This window comes from Lepidothrix coronata, unplaced genomic scaffold (assembly GCF_001604755.1).
Source record: "Lepidothrix coronata isolate B3197 unplaced genomic scaffold, Lepidothrix_coronata-1.0 Scaffold110, whole genome shotgun sequence".
Lineage (NCBI taxonomy): Eukaryota > Metazoa > Chordata > Aves > Passeriformes > Pipridae > Lepidothrix > Lepidothrix coronata.
Genome location: NW_016690290.1, coordinates 1,914,178 through 1,936,100, shown reverse-complemented (window position 1 = coordinate 1,936,100; position 21,923 = coordinate 1,914,178). Strand labels below are relative to the sequence as shown.

The 21,923-nt window shown below is 42.1% G+C and overlaps 1 protein-coding gene across 7 annotated transcripts in view; it reads right to left on the bottom strand.

Annotated features, from left to right (window-relative positions):
* CNOT1 (CCR4-NOT transcription complex subunit 1) overlaps positions 1 to 21,923 on the bottom strand; it is a 55,126-nt gene that overhangs the window by 16,164 nt on the left and 17,039 nt on the right. For 4 of the 7 annotated variants that reach the window (XM_017824175.1, XM_017824178.1, XM_017824177.1 and 1 more), the window contains exons 12-31: positions 21,447 to 21,574; positions 20,237 to 20,477; positions 18,667 to 18,786; positions 17,511 to 17,633; positions 17,127 to 17,278; positions 13,556 to 13,706; positions 11,980 to 12,181; positions 11,379 to 11,525; positions 10,138 to 10,262; positions 9,035 to 9,321; positions 8,098 to 8,176; positions 6,791 to 7,021; positions 5,405 to 5,545; positions 4,945 to 5,124; positions 3,420 to 3,536; positions 2,896 to 3,006; positions 2,232 to 2,309; positions 1,730 to 1,907; positions 1,105 to 1,235; positions 292 to 588 (exon numbers count right to left, since the gene is read on the bottom strand). In XM_017824175.1, the coding sequence (XP_017679664.1) occupies positions 292 to 588; positions 1,105 to 1,235; positions 1,730 to 1,907; positions 2,232 to 2,309; positions 2,896 to 3,006; positions 3,420 to 3,536; positions 4,945 to 5,124; positions 5,405 to 5,545; positions 6,791 to 7,021; positions 8,098 to 8,176; positions 9,035 to 9,321; positions 10,138 to 10,262; positions 11,379 to 11,525; positions 11,980 to 12,181; positions 13,556 to 13,706; positions 17,127 to 17,278; positions 17,511 to 17,633; positions 18,667 to 18,786; positions 20,237 to 20,477; positions 21,447 to 21,574 (3,219 nt within the window). The remainder of the gene's footprint in view (positions 1 to 291; positions 589 to 1,104; positions 1,236 to 1,729; positions 1,908 to 2,231; positions 2,310 to 2,895; positions 3,007 to 3,419; positions 3,537 to 4,944; positions 5,125 to 5,404; positions 5,546 to 6,790; positions 7,022 to 8,097; positions 8,177 to 9,034; positions 9,322 to 10,137; positions 10,263 to 11,378; positions 11,526 to 11,979; positions 12,182 to 13,555; positions 13,707 to 17,126; positions 17,279 to 17,510; positions 17,634 to 18,666; positions 18,787 to 20,236; positions 20,478 to 21,446; positions 21,575 to 21,923) is intronic. The other 3 variants (XM_017824180.1, XM_017824179.1, XM_017824181.1) reach the window with 3 other exon arrangements.

The following is a 21,923-nucleotide window of genomic DNA, read 5'->3' as shown; positions in this document are numbered from 1 at the left end:
ACTAAATTTGAGAGAACACTGGGGCAAAACAAAAAGCTAGTCAGGAAGTTTGTGTGCTATGCAGTAAGATCCACCTTAGCAGTTTGTGTTTGACATGAGCTGTCATCTCAACATGCTTTTTTCACTATAACTCCACCAGAGTCATGAGGCTTTTATCCAGTGAATTAATCTCCACGCTAGTTAAGCCATGTAATTAACCAGCAAGTCCTCAGCGTGGAGAACTGACTTGCTAATGCTGGATGCCAGCAGCCCTGTAAGCTGGAAATAACCTTCAGAGGACGGGGCTCTTACCCTGAGTGCAGTGGCAAAGCTGTTTTTCAGGTTGGTGGCTATGCTCATGAGCAGCGGCTCCCTGCAGGTGATCATGGCCATGCCGGCCGTCAGGTTCCGCATCATGTGGTGCGCGGCCACGCGCATCCGCGACTCCTCCGAGTCCAGCGCAAAGTCCTTCCTGACGATCTGCTCGCAGGTGGTCATGGCGATCTTGATGGATCGATCCACCACGGGGTGCACCAGGTCCTGCACCGCCCGCTCGATGGCCTGCCGCACGCACTGCTTCAGCTGCGGGTGCGCCTGGAACAGCGGGATCTGCGCGGGGAGCGGCAAAGGTCAGGGAATGAAGTGCCCCAGAATCCCACCTGCCCGAGACATTCACAGGTTCTGAATGACTCCTAAGTGCGCTGTCCTAGCTGGTGCAGTTCTCCCTTATTCCACGTGCAGCTATTACAATGTTTGATAAATCCGAAACTGGGACAAATGATCGTTTTCCTTACCAAGATGAAGCTGAGCACAATGCAAAGACTGACTGAAGAGCTAAGCCACTGACTGGTCAAAAGGAGCACAGCAGCAACTATCCTAACTGACACATTGCCAGAAATGAAGTGGATACTAATGTCACAGTTAAAGACCACTTGATCAGCTCAGGTTGCTAATGCAACTACTAATCACCTCTAAAGTTCTCCATTGGATTACTCATTAGCACTCAACCTCCCCATAACTTTTGAAAAGTGACTGCAAGAACTTCAGTTTACAAAATGTTGCTCCCACCAGCTGAGACCTGTGGCAAATCTGGTGGTAGCAAACCAAATCAGCTCTAAAACTTACGGTAGGATTTAAGGTAATATGTGGAGCCAAGCCTCCCAAAGAATACACGTTGATGTCGTGGTAACTGTACTGGGGCTGTGGAGGGACCGTGGCTGTACAAGTGGTGCTGGTAGCTGGAGTTGTAGAAGCAGCTGGAGAACAGAAATAGGTTTGTATTGAGCCATTAGTGGAAAGTAAATGCTTGTAAATGCAAGTATATATATTTACACCAGAAAATTACTAAAACCCCAAAGTTTTGCAGTTTCATCATGAAACCTCCGAAACTCACAACTTTCACTCTGCGTTTTCCCAACTATTAGTTCCAAAGTAGCTTCAGCACATTCTAACAGAGCTGTCTATTGCAACAGTTTAGCCCCTGATGTTGTGTTAACAGATCATCCTGCCTCACTCCCTTCTAAGGAGCAGCTACACACCCCACATGCAGAATTAGCCCTCATGACAGCTTCCACTCCCTTCCCATCTCCAAATTCTGTACACCTACTTCTATGACAAAATTATCCACGTGCTTCCAAGCATTCAAGGATGTTACAATAGCATGTGCAGCTTCATACTTTTCTTCATAATAGCAAAACCTGTCTTATTTGAACTTCAGCAGTGTGATTATGGATTTCATAGATGTACTTACTAGTTGTTGTGATGGGTGGTAGCTCTTCTGGCTGCTTCACATCCTTCTTTGGAGCAGACAGCTGCTCATCCAGGTTTTTCAGACGATCCTTATCTTTCAGGAGACTTCCAGGTTTCAGCTCATTGATGTCTAGTACAAGATTCTTGCAGAGCACCTCGATCTCAAACTTCAGATTCAACTGCAAAACAGTTCTAGTTTAGGACGTGTCACAAGGAGGATGCACAAAACATCTACCAGGCCCCTCGACTCCCAGGCTGCCCATTCTAACTAACCCACACCTTTCAGAGACCAACAGTGACTGAGGATCAGACAAATATCTTGCACCCTGACCTCACAGGAGAAGAGTTGCATCCAAGTTCTACCAAATAAAGCAATGCCCAAGCAATCTCCCCATGCTGAAGCAGTGAAAAGCGCTGCGTGGTCCTTCACAACATCCCTCTTGACTGGTATGTCAAGAAAACCTCACTCAGTAGGTACAGAAAAAAAAAAATCAGAAGTTTACTTTTAGATCATGTTCTTGGTGTAGCTCAGCTAAAACATTCATAATGGCCATTGTCCATGGGTTTGGAGGCCTGAAAACCTACAAGAGAAAGAGGAGAACAGTATTACATAAACTTCTGGAATCATCTGGATGGCTTATGACTGGAAGTTTTGGAACACAAGCACACAGCCATGGAAACCTTTGTACAGCTGCAATTAGGTAGAATTTAGTATTCTGGTAATAATTAGTCCAGTAACTTAATTTCAACTGGAACTACATTAGGAAGCTAAGTGTAAAACTGGAAACACAATGACCTGGTCCTTCTGAGAGATCAGTTTTATGCCAAGTAGAACTGACAAGCTGACCAAGGTCAAAGTGCGTGGAATAAAAAAAAAAAATAAAAAAAATAAATATATTCTAGAACCTCTTCAATGGTATCCCCCTCCATGTCTCACTAAAGCTCTGTTGAGGGATACCACAGCACAGTTCAGCTAACACCAACTATTTATATGGCAAAAATACATGGTACTTTCCCTCAAAACAGAACACCTTCACTTTAAGCCCTCGCATCCCTTTTCTTTCTCTCCATGGCATTCAATCAGTTTTCACTTTGTGACAAAAGCTGATTACTTTCTGCAATATTTTGCCACTTGAGCAATAACTCTGTCAGCACAAAGACACTTACCACACTCCTGACACTGGATTCTAAGACTTTGGCAACAAATGGCACTACATAAAGCAATTCCTGCTGTCCCTTCACATATGCTTCCAGTAGTAGTGATTTCACATCCAAATCCTGAAAAATACCATCAGTGATTATGGAATTGGGAAGGAGGGTGGAGAAAACAGCAAACACACTGCAAAGTTCCACTTACAAACTACTTCCTTTTCAGATAGAGGCAAGGTTGAGTCAAGACAGCCCTTGAATTTTACAGACTGTTAAGCAGCAATTCCTTTTAGAACAAAGATTTACATATCTACATTTTTACATGGGATTAACGAGTTCTCGCCAAAACAAATATAGCTACTAACTTTACTGATACAAAAAAAAATATTTAGAAGTCTTAAATGACCAACTCTGGAATCATACTTTGTACTTGGCACAAAAAAGAGGCACCAGAAAGGTGATAACATATCCCAAATAGCTTATGCTACTGCGTAACAGCATATCAATGCATGCCAAAGCAATCTGTAAAGACAGAAGCTCACCGTGTGCAAGATGGGCTTATTTTTAGCCATGGTAATCATTCCCAGCCAGTGACCAAGGTTCTTTAACAAGGAGCGGTCTGAGAAGTTGGCTGCAGCTTTGTCTGATGTCAACAGCACCTAATGAAAACAAACAAAAAAAGCAGCTTGAGCAACCACCGGAAGATTATCAGCCTCTGAACCAAATCCAACAGCTGATCTGACTGAAGGCAAAGTTTCAGAATATCAGGTTCTGAGCTTCGCTCTCATTAGAGATACTGGAGCAGCCTTTACTTTAAGACAGGAACCTTTAAATCTGCTCTGTAATGACTGCAAAGTTAATTTCTTTAAAAGGATCAAAAAAGAGGATTACACCTTCCCAGACCTTGCCATTCACTTTGTCGAGACTGTTACGACTATTCATTTAGCAAAGTCTAACTCTGTGCAGGCAATGCTTCCTCTTAAAGCCTCATCACAGACCTGAAGGCTACAGCTTGCACTTCTAGGGAAACCATTTAATTCTCATGTCAAGGCTTAAATCATGTCACAAGGATTCTGATGTTGTTAGTTCTGTTCCTTAGCTTCAGAGGGGCATCAGCTGAACAGAGCAAGGTCAGCTGTGCTCTCAAGAGCCAGGAGATGCTTTTGCACTACAGCGTAACCCATGGCGGTCAGGGAATGCCACCAACAGGTTTAAAAATAGTGCTTGGTTCAAGAGCTTGTTTCATCTCTTCATCACTTCTGGGCTTCTGCTTCTTCCTCCTCCTCCCCTTCACATTATCTTAGCCCTCTAGTAAATGTTGGTTGTTACACCCCCGTTTTCTACACACTTCCCTTCCCCTTTATTCCCCTTTGACCTGTGCTGGTTTAAAGGTAAACCGGCAGGGGAAATGAACCCAACTCAAAAGAGAGATTATAAGTCAGGATAACAATTTAATAAAATAATACAATAAGTACGATTATACAGACAAACAATTGGTTCTAACCCACAAAACCCAAATGTATAACCCAGCACCCCGGGGCATGAACAGAGTGGTGTTTGTTGGGCCCCCTGCTCTGGGCAGAGGGTGTAAATGGTTTATTGATAACAGTTTCTGGGAAATGGCATGGAAGGCTATAGAATACACAATTTTGGGTTACACCCATACAGTGATGAACTGGTCCCAGCTGTTCTAACTAGGACAGACCAAAACAGCAGAGTGTGGTTTTCTTATCTTTCTGCTTTCCCCACACAAAACAACCACACCACAACCAATTTTTCCCTAGGTTATAATTTGCAAATCTCACACAAATTTGGAGTCCACCTACATAAATAAATTCAAATGCAGATTTTCTCTCCTGTTATATAAATTAAGTCTTCTGCATGTTCCTAACTGAAAAGAACCCTGGTATTCATAAAGATGACCTCTAAGTTTAGTAGTAAGCTAGGAAGTAGATTTTTGAACGATATTCCATAGTTGAGTATCAGGAACATAATAAGCAAACAGAATGAGAAGAAGAGAACGCTCCCTAATCTTTAACCAGGTATTAGAAAATTTGCACTACTCACCTTAATATTTCTGTAGGTTTCATTCAGAACCATTTTATTAAACTCTGGATTTTTAAGTGTATCGAGGAAGTTTGAATATAGGCTGTGAAAGTTAGGCTCAATACTGACTCTCTTCATCACAAGATACTGTGATACCCAAGGCATGAACTCTTCTTTCACTGTTTCCTTCAGTTCTTCCACCTGTGGCCAAACCAAAGAGAAAGCACACCACAGAACAGATAAGAAGATAAGCAAAACCTTCTGGGGCCAGCTCTGACCAACACATAGTTATGGTCAGTCAATTGCTTTTAAAATTAATGTTTTTCTAAAAAAAAAAATATTTTAAATCAGTGACTCAGCATCCAAAGATCTGAAGTTGTAATTTTGTAGAAATATCATCAGCAAACACTTAAAAATATATAAAAAATACAGATTAAAAAAAAAAATTCCTTTTTTTTTACCAGCATTCTTCCATACTTGCCTTCTGTGTCATATTTGACTGAGATAGATTATTGAAGATGAAAGCAATTTTTTCCTGGACATTGTCTGGAGGTCCCACAATTCTCTCTGTTTGATCTGTTGCTACTAACAGCGTATCAATGTTGGTAGTATTAATGGAAGGCTGCAGGGAGAACAAAAAGTTAAGAATAGACAATACCTAGGGGTGACATCAAAAGAAACTTTTGCTCTGTTCTGTCAGGCCAAAATAGAATTGAGCTTTATCAGGAGACATTTACTGTCTCAGATTCATTTTCAGCAGCACTCTAAAGGAGCCAAGTGATTTTTTTTTTACCCTAAAAATCATGATCAATACTCAGCAGAAGAATGCTGCTGCACATTCATATATAATAGGTGCCACTGCAATGGCACCCTTTAGGCTAACAGCCTGCATACAATTTTAGCCGGGAGAACAATCACAGTACAATAGTGAGCAGCACTTAGCACAGCAGGGAGTCTCCAGGAGCAATTCAGTGCTGATTTGGGAAGGAGAAATCCCTGAGATTCACTTCTGAGGCAGCATGTCAAGTGTAAGTCAACAGAACGTGACCCAGGTCCCTACAGCTGCAGGACTGAACCCCAGGGCTTTAGCACCTGGTGCATTGCAATTAAGGGAAAAGGAGATGCAGTTTTAAATATCAGCCCTGACTGGAGTTTAAAATGGGAAAATATAAACACCTCGAAGTAACAACTATCTACAGGACATAACCAGGGGTGAAAGACAGTAATAGCTACACCATGACCTGTCCTCCACAGTCTGTTCACAACACTTTCAGCTACCTTTGGCTTTTGCCTCCTCTACAGAGAACTCTTCAAGGACAGTCCCAAGCAGCAAGACAGGCTCGACTTTACAGTGCATCAGTCATCATACAGCTACAGCACCACCCGTCCTCAGTGAACACCTGGCACCAAGTGTGCCCCACACCTTTCTGTGCAATAGCCAATAGTATCAACCTGCCAACCCTGTAGTAACTCCGACAAGCAGTTCAGAGAGTTGTTTATGCAAGTGACTGAAGATGTGAAAAACCTAATGCAGTTAGAACTGCCAGGTCAGATGTGTGCAGTAGGTGTTCTCAAGTCCCAGGCAGAACAGCAGCTGCCAACTATTTTAAGAGTCCTACTGGAGGTCATTAAGAGAAACAATGGTTCTGTAATTGTCTTGATAGTTAAAGCCTCAATAAAAACATTTCAACTTGACACCTAAGTAATTGTGTAGTTTAATGACTAAAAATGCGTTCTCCCTACAAAAACGCTTGTCATATTTAAAAAGTTTATATGCTTTAAATACAAAATAACAGACCACAGTTTGAATTCAATACAGAGCAGCAACTTAACACCTCTGGGAAGGGCACAATGACACAGTGCTCACCGGCACGTCTTTCTTGAAGCTGACTCCAGTTGGTCGGGTGATTGTGATGGTTTTTGCAACGGTGGTGGTGGTTGAGGTGGTCACTATAGTGCTGACTTGGCCAGCAAGAGGAGCTTTTGCTGGAACCTGGGCCTGGGCCTGAGCCTGGGCAAGTGCAATACTTCCAGGGGTGGTGATTGATCCCTGCATCTTCACAGGAGGATCTCTGGATTGCTGTCCATATTCTATGTACTAAAATAGGGTGAAAAAGCACAGGTTTGCCAACAACTGTTAAAATATTCAACACTATTACCATAAGGGAATCTGCAAACTACAACTGTATACCCTTATAAAGCACAGCCTGTCTGTATTGACTTTCTTGCTGGAGAGGAGCCTCAAACTCTACCTTTTGGCCTCAACAGGTTGATGTCAAGCACCACGAGACTAAATATCCTTAAAATTTTGCAGTACTACCCAAAAAACTCCATCCCCATCCCCCCAGGCCTGAAACAGCAGAGTGAAAGAGGAGAACCTAAGAGCAAGGTGTGAACATCAAGAAACAGGCTACAAAGCAGGTGAGAAGTCTGCAAGGACTCCAACAGCTACATAAAAAAGTCTGAAGCTCACCATTAATAAGCAAAACCACAGTTCTGAAATGGCCAACTTCAAGTTATTACATATTTTCAAGTAGCTCCATAGTAAAAAATGAGCTTCTTCCCCACTGTTATACATTTCCTCAGAAACTGGTAACATCAGACTGTCATTTAAGGAATACAGTCTGAAACCTGTCAGTGAAACCAAGAATGCTACTGGACTTTTCAGCTTTGGGTATGAGGCCTCTCTACCTCAGTGGAATAATTTTCCTTATTTAGCTCATGCTCTCAAGCTCTGCCACTGGGATTAGTTTTTCTTTATTTCCACCAATAAAAGCACCTTCAAGGCAGACACCATATGATGAACACTGCTTTGGACTACACAGTATTCCCATGGCTCTCATGAAACCTCCAGGAATTAAATTTTTCCTGGATTATTTTAGCAGGTCTGAGTATGAAACTGTATAAACCCAGCTGAATGTCCTCTATTTTAGGAAAACTCCAAATCTTTAAGGGACTGGAATATGAATCCACTGAGGCACTTTAAATCCTTTGTGCAGTGCTGGATCACTCAGTTATATTCAGGTACCTATTTCAACATAAGCATTTGATTCTGTGGATCTGCATGGTCTAAAATCATGATACACGAGACTGCTTTTCCAAAGGAAAACAGAAATCTGCTCATAAGAATTTCAAATCATAGAGAGCTGGTGTTGTTAATACAAACACACTCACCTCCTGCAAATGATGTGGGAACTGTATAAAGTGACTAATAGAAGCCAAGTGCTGACAATACTGGGGATAGTCCTTCAATCTGTCAGACAAAATACACATTAGTCAGAAGTGTAAGCCCAAACCAGAAACAGCCTTACAGAGAAACACAAATATCAGACTGGTATGTCATTCCCACACTGCATCACAGAATTACTTCTGGATTCCTTACAGCACCTGTGCTATAAATAAAGCACTTTCTACAAAGTACTTTTTGTCACAAAACCCATTTGAAATTAATTCGTGTAACGGTAAAACACAAGGTTTATTCACAGCAACTCATCCTACATCTCTATACTTCTGACTGAGCACACAATTGCATTTATGTTTAGTGTTTGCAACAAGATTACTGGATAAGTAATTTGCAGTTTAGCTCAGTGCATTTTATACAGCACCCCTCACACCTAGAACTTCCTCTATCTGCAATTCATGAAAAGCTTTGAGAAAGCTTTTTCTTTTGAGATTATTTTGCCATACTTGAGATTTCTGTGTAAAACCCAAGCCCTGGAGCTTAGTTCCTAGTCAGTCCTTCAATAAGGAACAGTGCAAATAGCACTCCACCGGAATGCACCTGAGAAGAGTAATTACATTTGCTCCATTTCTATCAGATATTTTCATCTAACTCACCACTAATTATTTTTATAAACAAAGTCCACTAATTTTCAGCATCTGTTTGCCCCACATTTATGCAGGCACCACACTGAACATTTTCATTTTGAAAAGTCACCCTTTAACTGGCACATTCACACCTTTTGTCTCAGCTCAGCATACCTCTGAAGCAATCCTGAAGCTGAGATGTGTCAATTCCTAACACATACCAGCAATCTTGCACTGCACGATTAGAGCAGGTTCAACATTCACAACACAACACTATTAGAAGTTACCAAACACCCACACTCACCTATTTTTAAATCTATCTAGTGCAGCAATACCAAAATAGTACATTTTGGATGCAAAAGGCTTTCGTAAGGCTTCGAGAACATAGCGCAGGGCCAGGCCCAAGGCCATGTAAGTAACCAGTCCTTTCTCTATGATCCCCCCGAAGAGACAGGCTGTGATGTGCAGCTCTTTGTCTGGGTACTGCGGGAAGAAACGGTACTCCTCGAACAAGTTCCTCAGCATGCAGTTAAACACTTCTCGTTCACGTTTAATGTTGGAGTCCTTAAACCTCTGCAGCATTTCCAAGACCTGCAAAGAAATTGGGAATTGTTACCAATGGGTTTTTGCTTTCTTCCAGCCCTTCTGCATCTTCACACTTCAGGAGTGTGTGCGACTACCCGGGTAAACTGTGCTACCACGACTTAGACCACAAAGTAGCTGCTTCAAGAACATCTCATTTTAGCCAGCAAACACTACATCACTACAATGAGCTTCCTCTTCAGACTGGAGTTTTCTCCATTTTAAGTAACTGTCTTCACACAGAACTTTTTTTGTGACCGCCTACTCCATCACTTTCGAAATCGGAAAAATTAAAATTAATGTTGTGTCCTCCATAATTTATAACCACACAAATACATTCAAGTAAATTCTAAGTACTTCAAAGAGCAAGTACATAAGGCCAATAATTACTCTCATAGAGACTAACCAAAATAATTATCAAAAGCTCAGAAGGTAGAACTTGGGACACATATATATGGATGCTGTAGTCATTTTTAGATACTTAAAAAACATGTATTCAAGATAATTTATACAGACTATTTAAAGGCACTCTTTAGCACTTATTCTGAACACAAAGGCTTCCAAACAACGTGGAATCCTTCCCACTTAGCAGCATTTTAGGAGCGTTAATTAGACATCTAGAGTTTTCAGTCCACAGAAGTCAAAGCTGAATGTAATGATCAACTGCAAGTTTGCTGCAAAAACAACTTCAACCAAGCCAAAAAGCAATGCTGTAAGTATCTACCACAAGCCCTTTGTTTTATTTTCCACTAAAACGTGAAGGAATAATTGCTATCAACTTTATTGCAAGTCTCTGGACAGCAACTGCTGCAGAAGGGAACTCACCTCATCCACAGACATGGTCGGATGTGGTGGATGGTTGTAAATACGCTGGAAGTAGCTGTTTGCCTCATCATCTATTTCTTTGCTAAAGTGCTGATTAGCCTCTGGCCACACCTGAGATAAGTCAGCTGTTAAAAAAGGGAACAGGTATTATGCTCAGGACAACTTCAGGCAGACAGGATTTCATCTAGTCCTTTTCAACTCTTCCACCAATCTGTACAGAACCTGCCAGTTGTTCTAAAAGGCAGGATATTTAACCTTTCCATTAGACAGGAATTGTTATTTTAAAAAAATCTGTTTCCAATATGCCGTATTTATTAAAAAAACCTGAATCCTAAGATAGCAATAACCTCACAGTTGTATTCCTAGAACCCACTGCATCCCAAGCTGACCTCAACTGACAACTAAATGAATGAATGCAGAACAGACTAGAATAAAGCATGCTACACAACACTGACATGCACACAAACTTGCACACAAACTTTCAGGCCAGCCAGTGAGCTTCCAGTAAGTTTATATTGAACGCTCAAGACCCAAAATATAAACCAATGGTCATTACAGCCACCTCCCCTGTACACCTGCAAAGACAGGTAACTTTACTGTTATTACTCATGGCTTCTTTGACAGCTCCTCCCTAAGAGCAATGAGGAAGGTTTAGCATATGCCTGTGCTTCCTGAACATTTGACTGCTTCAACATTTCACTGTGAGCATACTGCAGAGGCATAAATGATTTAAGGATAATGGCTTGGTGTCAGGAACCAAATTACTCCTTCCGAAAACTACCTTCCCACCTTCTGTTGGTCTTATTTGTATTCAATGTTGCAGTCTGTTTCACTGCTTCACCTGTTAAGTTCCCTGCTGCAACAGGACCTTACTCAGGTAGCTTTCTTTAACCTTGTTACAAATAAACCCCAAAACACCCTGGTACCAGGCATATACAATTTTCTCTGTCAAGAGCAGGACACCACTTTTGTTCAAAACACAGCACTGCAGAAAAGGGACAGAAACACAAATCTGAAACACGTTGTATTTTTATGCTAACAGGTTTTTTTAAATTCCCCCCAGGGCACTTGTCAAGCTTCCAGGATACAAGCCCAGAAGCACCTTTTCAGGCTAATGGAGTAACAGAAGAGCCACATTTCTAACATTTACCACCTATAGATCCAAGCCTTCCCTGAAGGAAACACAGATTAACTGCAGACCACAGTCACACTTCACAGCCACAGACAACACTACCACTTACAAGGTTTCATCTTACTCTGCTGGAATGTAGGCTGGTTCAGTCCAGATGTGCTCAGCTTCCTTTGCACGAATGGGTCATTGTTCACTGCAGGAAGGCCCAGGGCTCCAGTTCCTATGCCAGTCAGGCTACCCGTAGTAAGACCACCTACTGAAAAGAAACCTGTAGTAAGACCACCTACTGAAAAGTAAACAACTGGTCATCTCAGTTGCACCCTCACAGTATGCATTTATAACTCCTCCTAGCACTTATCATTTCCAAGAACTCAACAGCTTTGTAATCTTCATAGCTGTCTAATATCAAGCAATTTTAACTTAAACAATTCATCTCTGTCCCAACCAAAAATGACGCTGCTGAATTTGTCAAAACACCCTCTTGACTCTTTAAACTTTTTACCTTTTGCAGCTGCAACACTCTGAAGTGCTGTTTCAGCAACGACCCAGAAGTGTGTAACTCCCTCCCATACAACACAGCTGTTTGTCCACTGGGGTGTCCCACCCTCAAAGGGAAGGAAGCACCTAACCCACCAGCATTTCCAACCTCAGCAATAACAGTGCCTTATCTGCCATGTCAAAAACAAACCACTCCACCCCAACAGCAGTACCTGGAAGCTGTGAAGAGAGTCCTCCTATGCCACTGAAACCCGTTGTCTGGTTTTGGGTGGAAAGAGGGGGGAACGCTTTTGCTGGTGACTGAGGAGTGCTGAAGGCAGAGCCCAGGTTTGGAGGGAAGCCTTGCATGCTCTGGGTGTGAGGAGCAGCTGAGCCACCTAAACTAAGAGATGCCATTCCTGCAAGCGAGTCGATCTGAACGAAGAGAGGAAGGTTATACAGACATCCATAAACCAAAAGCCAGCTGATTTTTGGCATGTTTTGCATAAAGACGGCTACCTATCAAAACATTTCTGAGAAAAGCCTTTCTGCATGGCTGCTGTAAATTCTAAAGTCATCCAGACCACCCCAAAAGATCAGTTTGTCTAGAGAACGCGCTTTCATTTTTCCTCTACAGTCCCATGAAATCCCATTCTCTCCGAGCTTTTAGAGAAAGGCTGATTGTTCCACGGTCTGCAGTTAAGAGTAACACAACAGTAAATGCTTATAATAAGCAGCATTTACTTCTACTTGCAGATTTTTATACTAGTTTATGCTCTCCAGTTTGCAACCTCAGACCTCACCCCAAGACTTAAAAAGGTATTTCGACTCAAGCTTACAGAGTATTTTTATTTTTCACTGTCTGAAGGATCCCACTATTTGCCCACTTTTCCCCACCTAAATACCTGAATGAAGTCTTCAATAAAAAGCATTAAAACCTGGGTGATGAGTAGGAGGGAAGGCACAATACAGGCTAACAAAGCAGTAAGTCAAGGAACTGACTAGGAACAGCAGAAAATGGTGTTATCCACCCAGAAGAAAGCATGACTACAGACTAACAATTGCTGCTCTGCTTGATCGTATCACTTATTTGCAGCACGTTGCCAAGATGTTTGGTACATCTGATGAGCAACTTCAATAAAGCAACAATTTACAAGGAAACTGCTCTCTGTGTTTAGTTTATGTAATCTACTGACAATTCAGTCATTCTTAAATGCTGAATTGCCACTATTTCATGTGAAAAGCCTGTCACCACTTCAAAATTGAATGTAACTGCTAGAAGCAAAACCTGTCTGTAATGTGTTGCTCCCAGAGGAGGAAGGGATGATGAGTGGCAGGGAGTAACTGAAATGTACCTTGTTTTTAAAAGAGCAGTTCAGTTGAGAGCTGAAGAGCCCCAGTTATAACAAGTCCTTATGCTCTAGCACTGTGGCTTGGCCCGTGAAGCTACAAACAAGACACATCAGGTTCAAAGGCAGTGCTTAATTCTCAAAACTCTTAGTAAATTCTAGCACTTTAAAAGAAAGCCTCAGTTACTTTAAATAAACCAAACATCTGTCCCTCTCCAGTGCTCCCATCCTGTAACACTTCACAGTTACTTCTTACAGACATTTGTGAAGTGAAAGGCAGTTCTGAACTACAACCCTCAGACAACATTCTGCAGTCACAAGCAAGTTATCCAGACATGCAAGCACAGAACTACGTGAGCCAGATGATGTTTGACTTAGTCCTGCAGAAGGAGCTCAACTACTACAGCAGAACTAGCACTAAACCAACGGCACCCTGTGCAGAGGCAGCCCTTGTTTGTACCTGAACAGGTGAGATGGCATCCAGGCTGCTGGCACTGGGCGGGCGGCCCTTGGGCATCACTCCAGGCGGGGGCTGCCGAGCCTTGTTCATGACATTACTGCAGTTGGCTACCATGGTGAGGATCGTCTCCGACAGCTCCTGAGAAACACTCCTAGGACACAGAGGCAGGACAGTTGGGATATGTACTTGCATGGCTGCAACAGTTCTTGGAAGAGCAGACCATCTACAACAGCCCTGGCCTGGCCTGGCCAGTCGCCCACATCGTGGGCTCTGCACAGCTTAGCCTTGTGAATTAAAACACAGTTAATGATGCTATGATCCCTTTTTCAAATCTGCTCCCCAAAGCTCCTTCCTGTCCTCAAACTTCACAGTTTGTGATTATTCCCATTCTGAATCTCATTACACAAAAGGTCTCTCTCAAAGAGGAGATACATGGAATAAACACACACAAAGACAAAAAACTGAGGAGAGGTAAATGCCACCATCTGCTTCACTGAAATTCATCTGTCTACAAACTGAAAGACATGCTTTACACACTAACATTAAACCAAAACAGAGGCAGGAAACTCAACTATTCAAGGTAAATATAATGAAAAACCATCAGAAAACTCAAATTTAGGCACAAAGTCACTGCACAACCAAGAGCAGTCAGTACCTCTTCCCAAAGTGTTCCATGTCTGACTGCCAGGTTCCCAAACTGGAAGGAAAGCCAGCTCTGCTGCTGACATACCCAACCACAAACATCCTAACAGAACACTAACATTTTCCTCTTGGAAAATACAGCAAGTTATTTACGCTTTCCTGAACTTCAGTTTTACTGTCTTGATGAGGATTCCTCCCTGTAATGGTGCAACTATACCAACACAGCTTTATTGCTCTGTTAAGCTTGTCTGGAGACTCCTCATTTTAACTCAATTTTCACAAGATTTTCCTGTACAACTGTTGGGATGAGGGGGAAAAGGAGGACAGAGGAACCATCCTGGTGATCAAGGCAGGAAAAGGAAGTGCAGAGCAGCCTTCAGCTTTGGTAAGTATCCCATTACAGGCCACACAGTTAGTTAAGGGCTTTCAGTATTACTCCAAAGCCAGTGATCCATTATGCAGTGTGGGGAAAAGCTCACCCATGAGAGACAGGGGAATCTGGGGAGTTATGGTGGGTGAGCAGCTTTCCATACAGGGCAACAAACATTTAATAAACTGTTTCTCAAGCTGGTTCCTTTACACACTGACAAAAAAAACAGCCTGCATTTGAGGCAAACAAAGTTGGTGGGCTGAGAGGCAGGAACCACAGTCAGCCACCTCTAGAGCAACAAAACTGTCACCATAAGGGAAATTCCAGCTTCCTGGAATAAAACTTTCACATCTCTTGCATTTTTTTAATTTTTTTTTTTCCAAACCCTTTCTTACAAAACAGGAAAAAGCCTTTTCATTTCCAAGGCACAATTACACAGAAGCCTCTTCCCTTCTTGAGAGAGGGACTGAGAAGAAGTGGCAATTCCCCACCCTGACACATTTGGACCATGCAGGACTGTGTGGAACAGGCACTGCTGCCCCTCTTCAACTCACTGCAGCTCCACGAGGGGAAGACTTCTCACAAGCAGCTTGTTAACAGATCACATGCTTGGTCAGCCTGTGGTGCCTGCAACCACCCTGACTTCACTGTAAAAACACTCAGCAACAGAAGGAACATTTATTTCTTTTTGAAGACTCACTGTTACATGATGCCACAACTGCAGTGCTCACCAGGGATAAACAAGTTGCACCAAAGTAAGTCTCAGAACATGCAGGGTCCTGGTGGCTAAAACAAGTGTCTCCCTGGACACAAAACAGCACAAGAAATAACTACAGTCTAATGAAAGAGCAGGCTCCTAAATCAACAGCTTTAGGAAATGGTAGACTTCAGCTAGTGAAGTGGAACTACTCTGCCAAATGTATTTAATATTTACTGTGATTTTAACCTTCCAGCCTTCACAATGCCCGCTCCCATTCGTGACTGAAACCTGAGCTCAGCCACTGCTGCATGAAAGAAATCCAAGCTTTTTCTTTCTAAAGCTCAAAGAGAATAACTGATGGAAAATGACTGCAAGTAGGTCACATTCTTGTATAAAAGGGAATACAAGGAGCTATAAAAAGAAACCAAAAGCTGAGAGAATTGTGCCAGTAGAGAACTAGTGGCTTTTGGAATTAATGCAATAAATAAAGTTTGGTTAACACATTAAGATTCAGAACACAATGACATTAGATGCAAGTCAAATCTATAGTTAACTACTGAACCTCTAAAACGTGGACATTGCAGCATGCAAAATAAGGAATATAAGCTCATTTGTGAACTAGTCTCAGAAGATGCACTTCGAGTTGAAAAATATCAGTTATCTCTCAGTCCAAGACACGTGCTGACCATTGTATTTAAGAAACAGTACTTCAACAGCATTTGGAAGATCAGTTGCACAGGTTCCAGCAGAAACCAGGAGATTGCTTTCTCCTAAAATCTTACAGGTATCTCAAATTCCCTTTCAGTTCCACTACCCCCTGGGACAACTCTATGTTGGTATGAATTTCCTAGCACCTACAGGAGAGCCATGAATCATCCTGGATGCCTTTAAAGATGTTTCTCATGTTTTTCAAGACAACACTGGCTAAGCCAAAGGACACAGCATAAGGCTCAGAGCAGTAACATGCACTGGGACATGCCAGGCTCACTTGGTGCCAAAACCAGCAGCAAAATCAGCACCATCTCCAGCTTCCAGTCGCTCTGGCTCACACATGGCTCTGTGACAGGTCTAGTTAACTGCAGCAGTGTTTCAGAGATAAATACCATCTTGGTCTGACAGCACGAAGAAATGACACTGCAAATACTTTACAAGGTTCAGTCACATTTACTGTGTGTGTACACAGTATTTGAAGACTGATTTGTCCAATTTCAGTTTCCATCATCCCTTCTGTAGTCTATCCCTCCCCTCTAGCAGATAAAACAGCTCTTAGATCTACACATTTTTTCTTCTGTCTTTAGCTAAACAATCTCATCTGCAAAAGATCTTCAATATTTTCCATCTGAGTACTTTGAGTCTCTCTCAAATGAAGACAACAGAAATTACACATGTCTAGTTTCAGTCTCAATTACACTACAGTCACCACTCACCACTTTCCTCCTACACATAAGGGACTGCAGGAACCCTTTATTGCTAGGGCAGTTACCAGACAGAGGCATCTGCTTAACACAATCTCAAAATCCTTTATACAATGACTTTTCCAAGATGCTGTTCCATTCTGTACCATGGCCTGTATTCCCTTGTCCAAACTAAAGCCCTGTATCTGACTCACCAGCCAGCCCCCAGTCTCCAAGATCACCTCACCTGTTCCATGACAAAGACAAGAATGCTCAAGCCCTCACGACCCAGCCCACAACAAAAGTTTCAATGCAAAATGAACTATACTACAGCACCTATCCCTGCAAGTTTATCCATTCTCATTAACCCCTTCTCCATGTGAAATTCCAAGCCAGCTGTGACCACGTGCCAGAAAACAAGTTGCAAACAGATGACAAGCTCAGTGTAAGCAATGTAATCCTTACCCAGCACAAGCCTGCAGACAGGCCAACATCGTCGCCAACGTTTCTGGAGGAAGTTGAGCACTTTTGGGCTGATCTTTTTCTGGAGCAAGGCCACCCAGGATAGATGGACATCTTCTCTTTAAGAAAGTCATACAGGCCTGGATGAAAGGCTCCTGAGGAAAAAATGTTATCTTAATCTCCCAAACTGCATCCAGGACACTATTTCAAACTTGGCAATTGCACCGTGGAAAGAATTGCACTAAGCTACTATAGTTCAGTGAAAAATGTTGAACTATCAGACCATGGACACTTTCCACAACTTTAAAGCTACTTATAAAATTGTTAAAGTGACTTAAGTTAGTCACTGATACGAATGCAGAAATAAAAAGAAAAATTCTGCTTTACCCCATGCTCCCGAATTTTATCTGTGAGCCATTTGTCAAGTTTGAGGTATTCCCGTCGAGAGGCAAGTGCAGCAAGGTCAATAACAAAGGCAAATGGAGTACCATTTAGCAGCATTGACAAGGCCTAAAGAAAGAAAATCAGAAGACTACTAGTGAAGACACACAGACACCCTTTCTCCTTTTCTTTCTAGCCCCCCCCTTTTATTAAAGGAGTCTTATTATCCCATGCTGCTGTGCTTTCTTTGTCAAAGACTGGTATTATCAACTTCACTTACAGCTTGCTCGTGAGGCAAATAAGCAAGAGCTCTGATTTGAAATCATGACTTTACCTTCTTTGAAGTGACCTTGTGCTGACAGTTTTAAATTCCTCTACGTGAAAATCCACCAGCAAGTGGTCGAGAACTACCAAGTTGACATTGCAACAAAATGAAGCAGAAGAGCCAAGCATCTCCCTGCAAACAGACCTCAACCCCTTCAGAGACACTCAGAATGTTTCTGCTCTAAGGGGTCATCTCTGCACACACCAATTGCTACAACAAAACTGACTTCAAGCAGCAGCAGGTGCTCTTGCACTTTGTGACACCCAATTATTTTGCATCTAACTTCAGGAAGCAATAAAGGCCTCAAAGAAGTCAGTCACAACTTCCAGTCTGTTGAGAATGAGTAAAAACTAAGAAGCAGTAGCAAGAAATCCCCATTCCGTTGTGCTTAGCAGTGCCACCTTCACGCAAATATCTCACAGATATTTTCTACATTCTCATTTCAGCAGTACTCAAGGTTAAAGCAGTCAGAGCTCTTTCTGGATTTACACAGCAAGCAATTCTGTTGTACTGCTTCCCAAGGTACTTGTCACCTAAGCCACGATAACCAACCCCACTGCAAATAACCACGTCAAACATCTTGGGCTCCCAACTGGACAGGCTGGAAGCATCTGCAGTCAGATTCCACAAATCAGCTGAAGAGTACTTCAGGTCACATCAACATAGGCTTTTTTTCTTTTTTAAGATGAGCAGCAACAAATAAATCCAGATATGCTTAAAAAAAAGTAATCCTTACTTACTAAATTAGTCTAATTTAAGCTTAGCCTTTGTTAAAAGATAAGCAAACCTGCAAAAGGCACCAGACAGCAAATAATGGCAGTGTTTTGCAAAACTCACCTTCAAGTCCTGCGCCACATCAAGAATTCGTGACAGTTTTGCCTGGTCATACTGCTCCCCTCTCATGTACCATTCTGCCATCGCATGCATGATGAGCTGGCGGATCGAAGGAGACTGACCCTAAGGAGAATTAAACTAGAATTGTACTTCATGGTTCTGGGAATAGGATCACCTATGTGAACGTTAAACAGAGCATTTTACATCTGAAGCTTAACATACAGACATACTTACTCTTTAGCTTCAGAACCTGCTTTTGAATTGAGCCTTTTCTATGCAAGAATAGACTATCCAGGAGCTACAGCTAAAGGATGCAGCACGACTGCAAATGGTAAGTAAGTACATCCCCATCTCTTCCCTAATTGCTCTCAACTGTAGACAAATTGCTTCTGGAATATGCAAGCCATTTAAAAAATGTTATGCCTGACATGATGTCCTGAAGTGAGAATTCAACATGGAAAACACAGTATCTAGCTCTGCTCACACAGGGGCAATTTTAAACTACAACACAACTGAGACTTTGATGGCAGCAAGGGTTTTGTTTAAAAGGAGAGTGAAACATCCTTAAGTTGTGGAATGCCACCATGTCCCATGGCAGCCATCATTCTGTGCTTTATTCTGAAATCTACCCTGGGGAAAAACTGGCTATTTTGCCATTTCAAGATCTTATGCAAAAAGCACATCATACCTATCCTACCCCCATTCTTCAATTTAAGACTTTTATAAGGAAAAACATAAAACATCCATAGCATTCAGCTAGGAAATAGCCACGATTTCAAGCTTCTTGCCATTAACTCTACATGATGAGGGCAAGATGTTTCCCACTGCAGATTCCCTCCCACCTCAGAGGCTTCCTCTGCTTTCAGTTTCTTAAGACTTCTCTTTGCTTAACTACCAGCACTCACAATGATAAGGCCACACCAAACAGCAAACCCATTAAAAGGAAAGGATTTGCATATATAGTTATGTCTGCATGGAAGTTCTCTTTGAAAGAGGTCAGCAGACAGTCCCAAGATTTCTGAAAACACCCCAGACTGTGAAAACTTATGGTGTGGGTAGGTTTTTTATGCCTAGAACAACCTTTACCTTTTGGCAAGTACAAAGGAGACTCTTTTGGTTTAAACTTCTTCACTTATTGCTTCAAGTTTTAACATTCAAATGTGTGAGGTTGAGAGTTGAGCAGGGCAGGGCAGGTGATGTTCTTGTGAAGTTTTTGGGGGTTTCTTTAGTTGGATTGTTTGATTTTGCGTTTTTTAAAAATCAAACTGCGGGCAACTTTAGCTAAAACTGAAATGCTTAAAAAAGTCAAACTTAGCTTTGTCTCTCTACTTTTCCAGGTATATTTTCTCAATAAATATTACTGAAAATCAAATCATAATTTGCCTCAAGTCAGGGAGGGGACAACTCTTTGCTTTGCATAAGCCACAGATGATTTACCCCTTGGGTTTTAAACTGACCAGTTCATAAACCAATACGACCGTTGTTGTTTTAAGTGTTCTAACTGCTCAACCCATTTTAGAAGCTTTCAAGTTACATGAACTAACTACAGGCACACTCCAGTGAAAACACTTACCTGTCCGTGCCATGCGTAGTGCAAAATGATGGCAGAGTTGGGATGGTTGCCAAGGAAAATTGGCATGAGCGTGGAGATGAGTTCGTGGCGCAAGGTGTGCCAGGACGTGTTGATCTGCAGTAAGGCCAATACCAGCATATCTGGGCAATGCTTGATAGGAAAACTGAAGAGCTGCTTAACCTGCTCATACTGTCCCACTTCTGCCAGTCGTAACAGAGACTCAATCAAATCCAGGCTCTTCCTAACAAAAGAGAAAAAAAACAAGACAACCCCCCCCAAACTTACGAAGCAGAAAGCTTACAGGATCCTGGAGCCCACCATTCTGTAGGAACAATGGTAAGGCAACATAAAGCAACACCCACTGCCACCAACCTGACACTGCAGGTTGTTTGTACCACGTACAATTAAGCCTGAAAGAAACCACGAAAAATTAACTCACAATTTAAGAGCTTAAGACCTTCTGACTCTGTTAGGGAAGAGGGAGAACTGAAAGCTGATGTTGAAGAAATTCAGCTTGAGGTGGGTGACCTGGATAATTTAACCTGAAATGTACTTCCAGAAATGGAATACAATTTTTTAAACACCTCCAAGTCCCAACTTGCGAAACTTACTGAAGGTACTCTACTTATTTTGTCTGCTTCATGGACAAGTAATCAGTCAATTTACCTGTATTTCCTATCCTTCAATTCCCCATTTTAGGCCATACAATTGAAAAGGAAGCAAGTATCTTTACTGAAATAAGCTACCTGGCTATATCAAAAGAAGGGATCAGCTCAAAAAGTCACACCAGTCAGCTTCATGCTCACCAACAGCTCCACAAATTTACTATTGAAATCCCAGGACTTCTTTCATACAAATAAAACCAACTTCTCTAATGTCATTCTGGGAAAGAGAGATTTAAATTCACACCACTTCCTCTATCCCCTCCTTGCAGTATATGTCAAAATACACCAGCAGAAATTCTCCAGACAAGCTGAGCACTCCAATAAAAGCAAGCACTGGCAGTACATTTTCATCTGTTACAGAAGTACAGAGGAAGTTCTCATGATATGAGTACTTTCACCCATCAAACATGGAACAGATACTAATGGCTGATCTACTGGGATGTACACACAGCTACAAATAAATCTGGCTGCAGGAAGATAAAGCCAGCTTTGAGCAGACAAGTAATCTAACTCTAGGTATGAAAAGCAGTTGAGAGCAGGATTACCATGTAGCAATTTCTCGATTGTCATCCTCTGGTGGTGCCTTCAGGATGTCTGTGGCAACAGTATGGCAAGGGTAGTCAGCAAAACAGAAGATGTCAGGGTTTATGAGGGAATGTTGAATGAAGGAGAGCTGGAATTAAAAAAGACATCAAAACTAATTTAGATATTTAGACTGTCAGGTTCCTTCCACGTTATCAAGTGACACATTTTTGAGAATGATGCACAACGAAGCAGCAGAGATGAGCCAAGCTTTACTACCAGTGTGTTTTACTAAGACTGAACCTCACACTTCTCCCAGGATTTCTGGAAGTGATGGAGACAGGCATGCTGAGGGTACTTGTTTGCACAAAGCTGTGGCCTGTTTGTGTAACCAGGTACAAACTGCAGAGCACTGCCACGCAGCAGCAGCTCTACCCTCTGCTGCACTACACAGAGGGTACACAGAACTCTGCTAAAGCCACGGGTGCTGTCACAGTGCA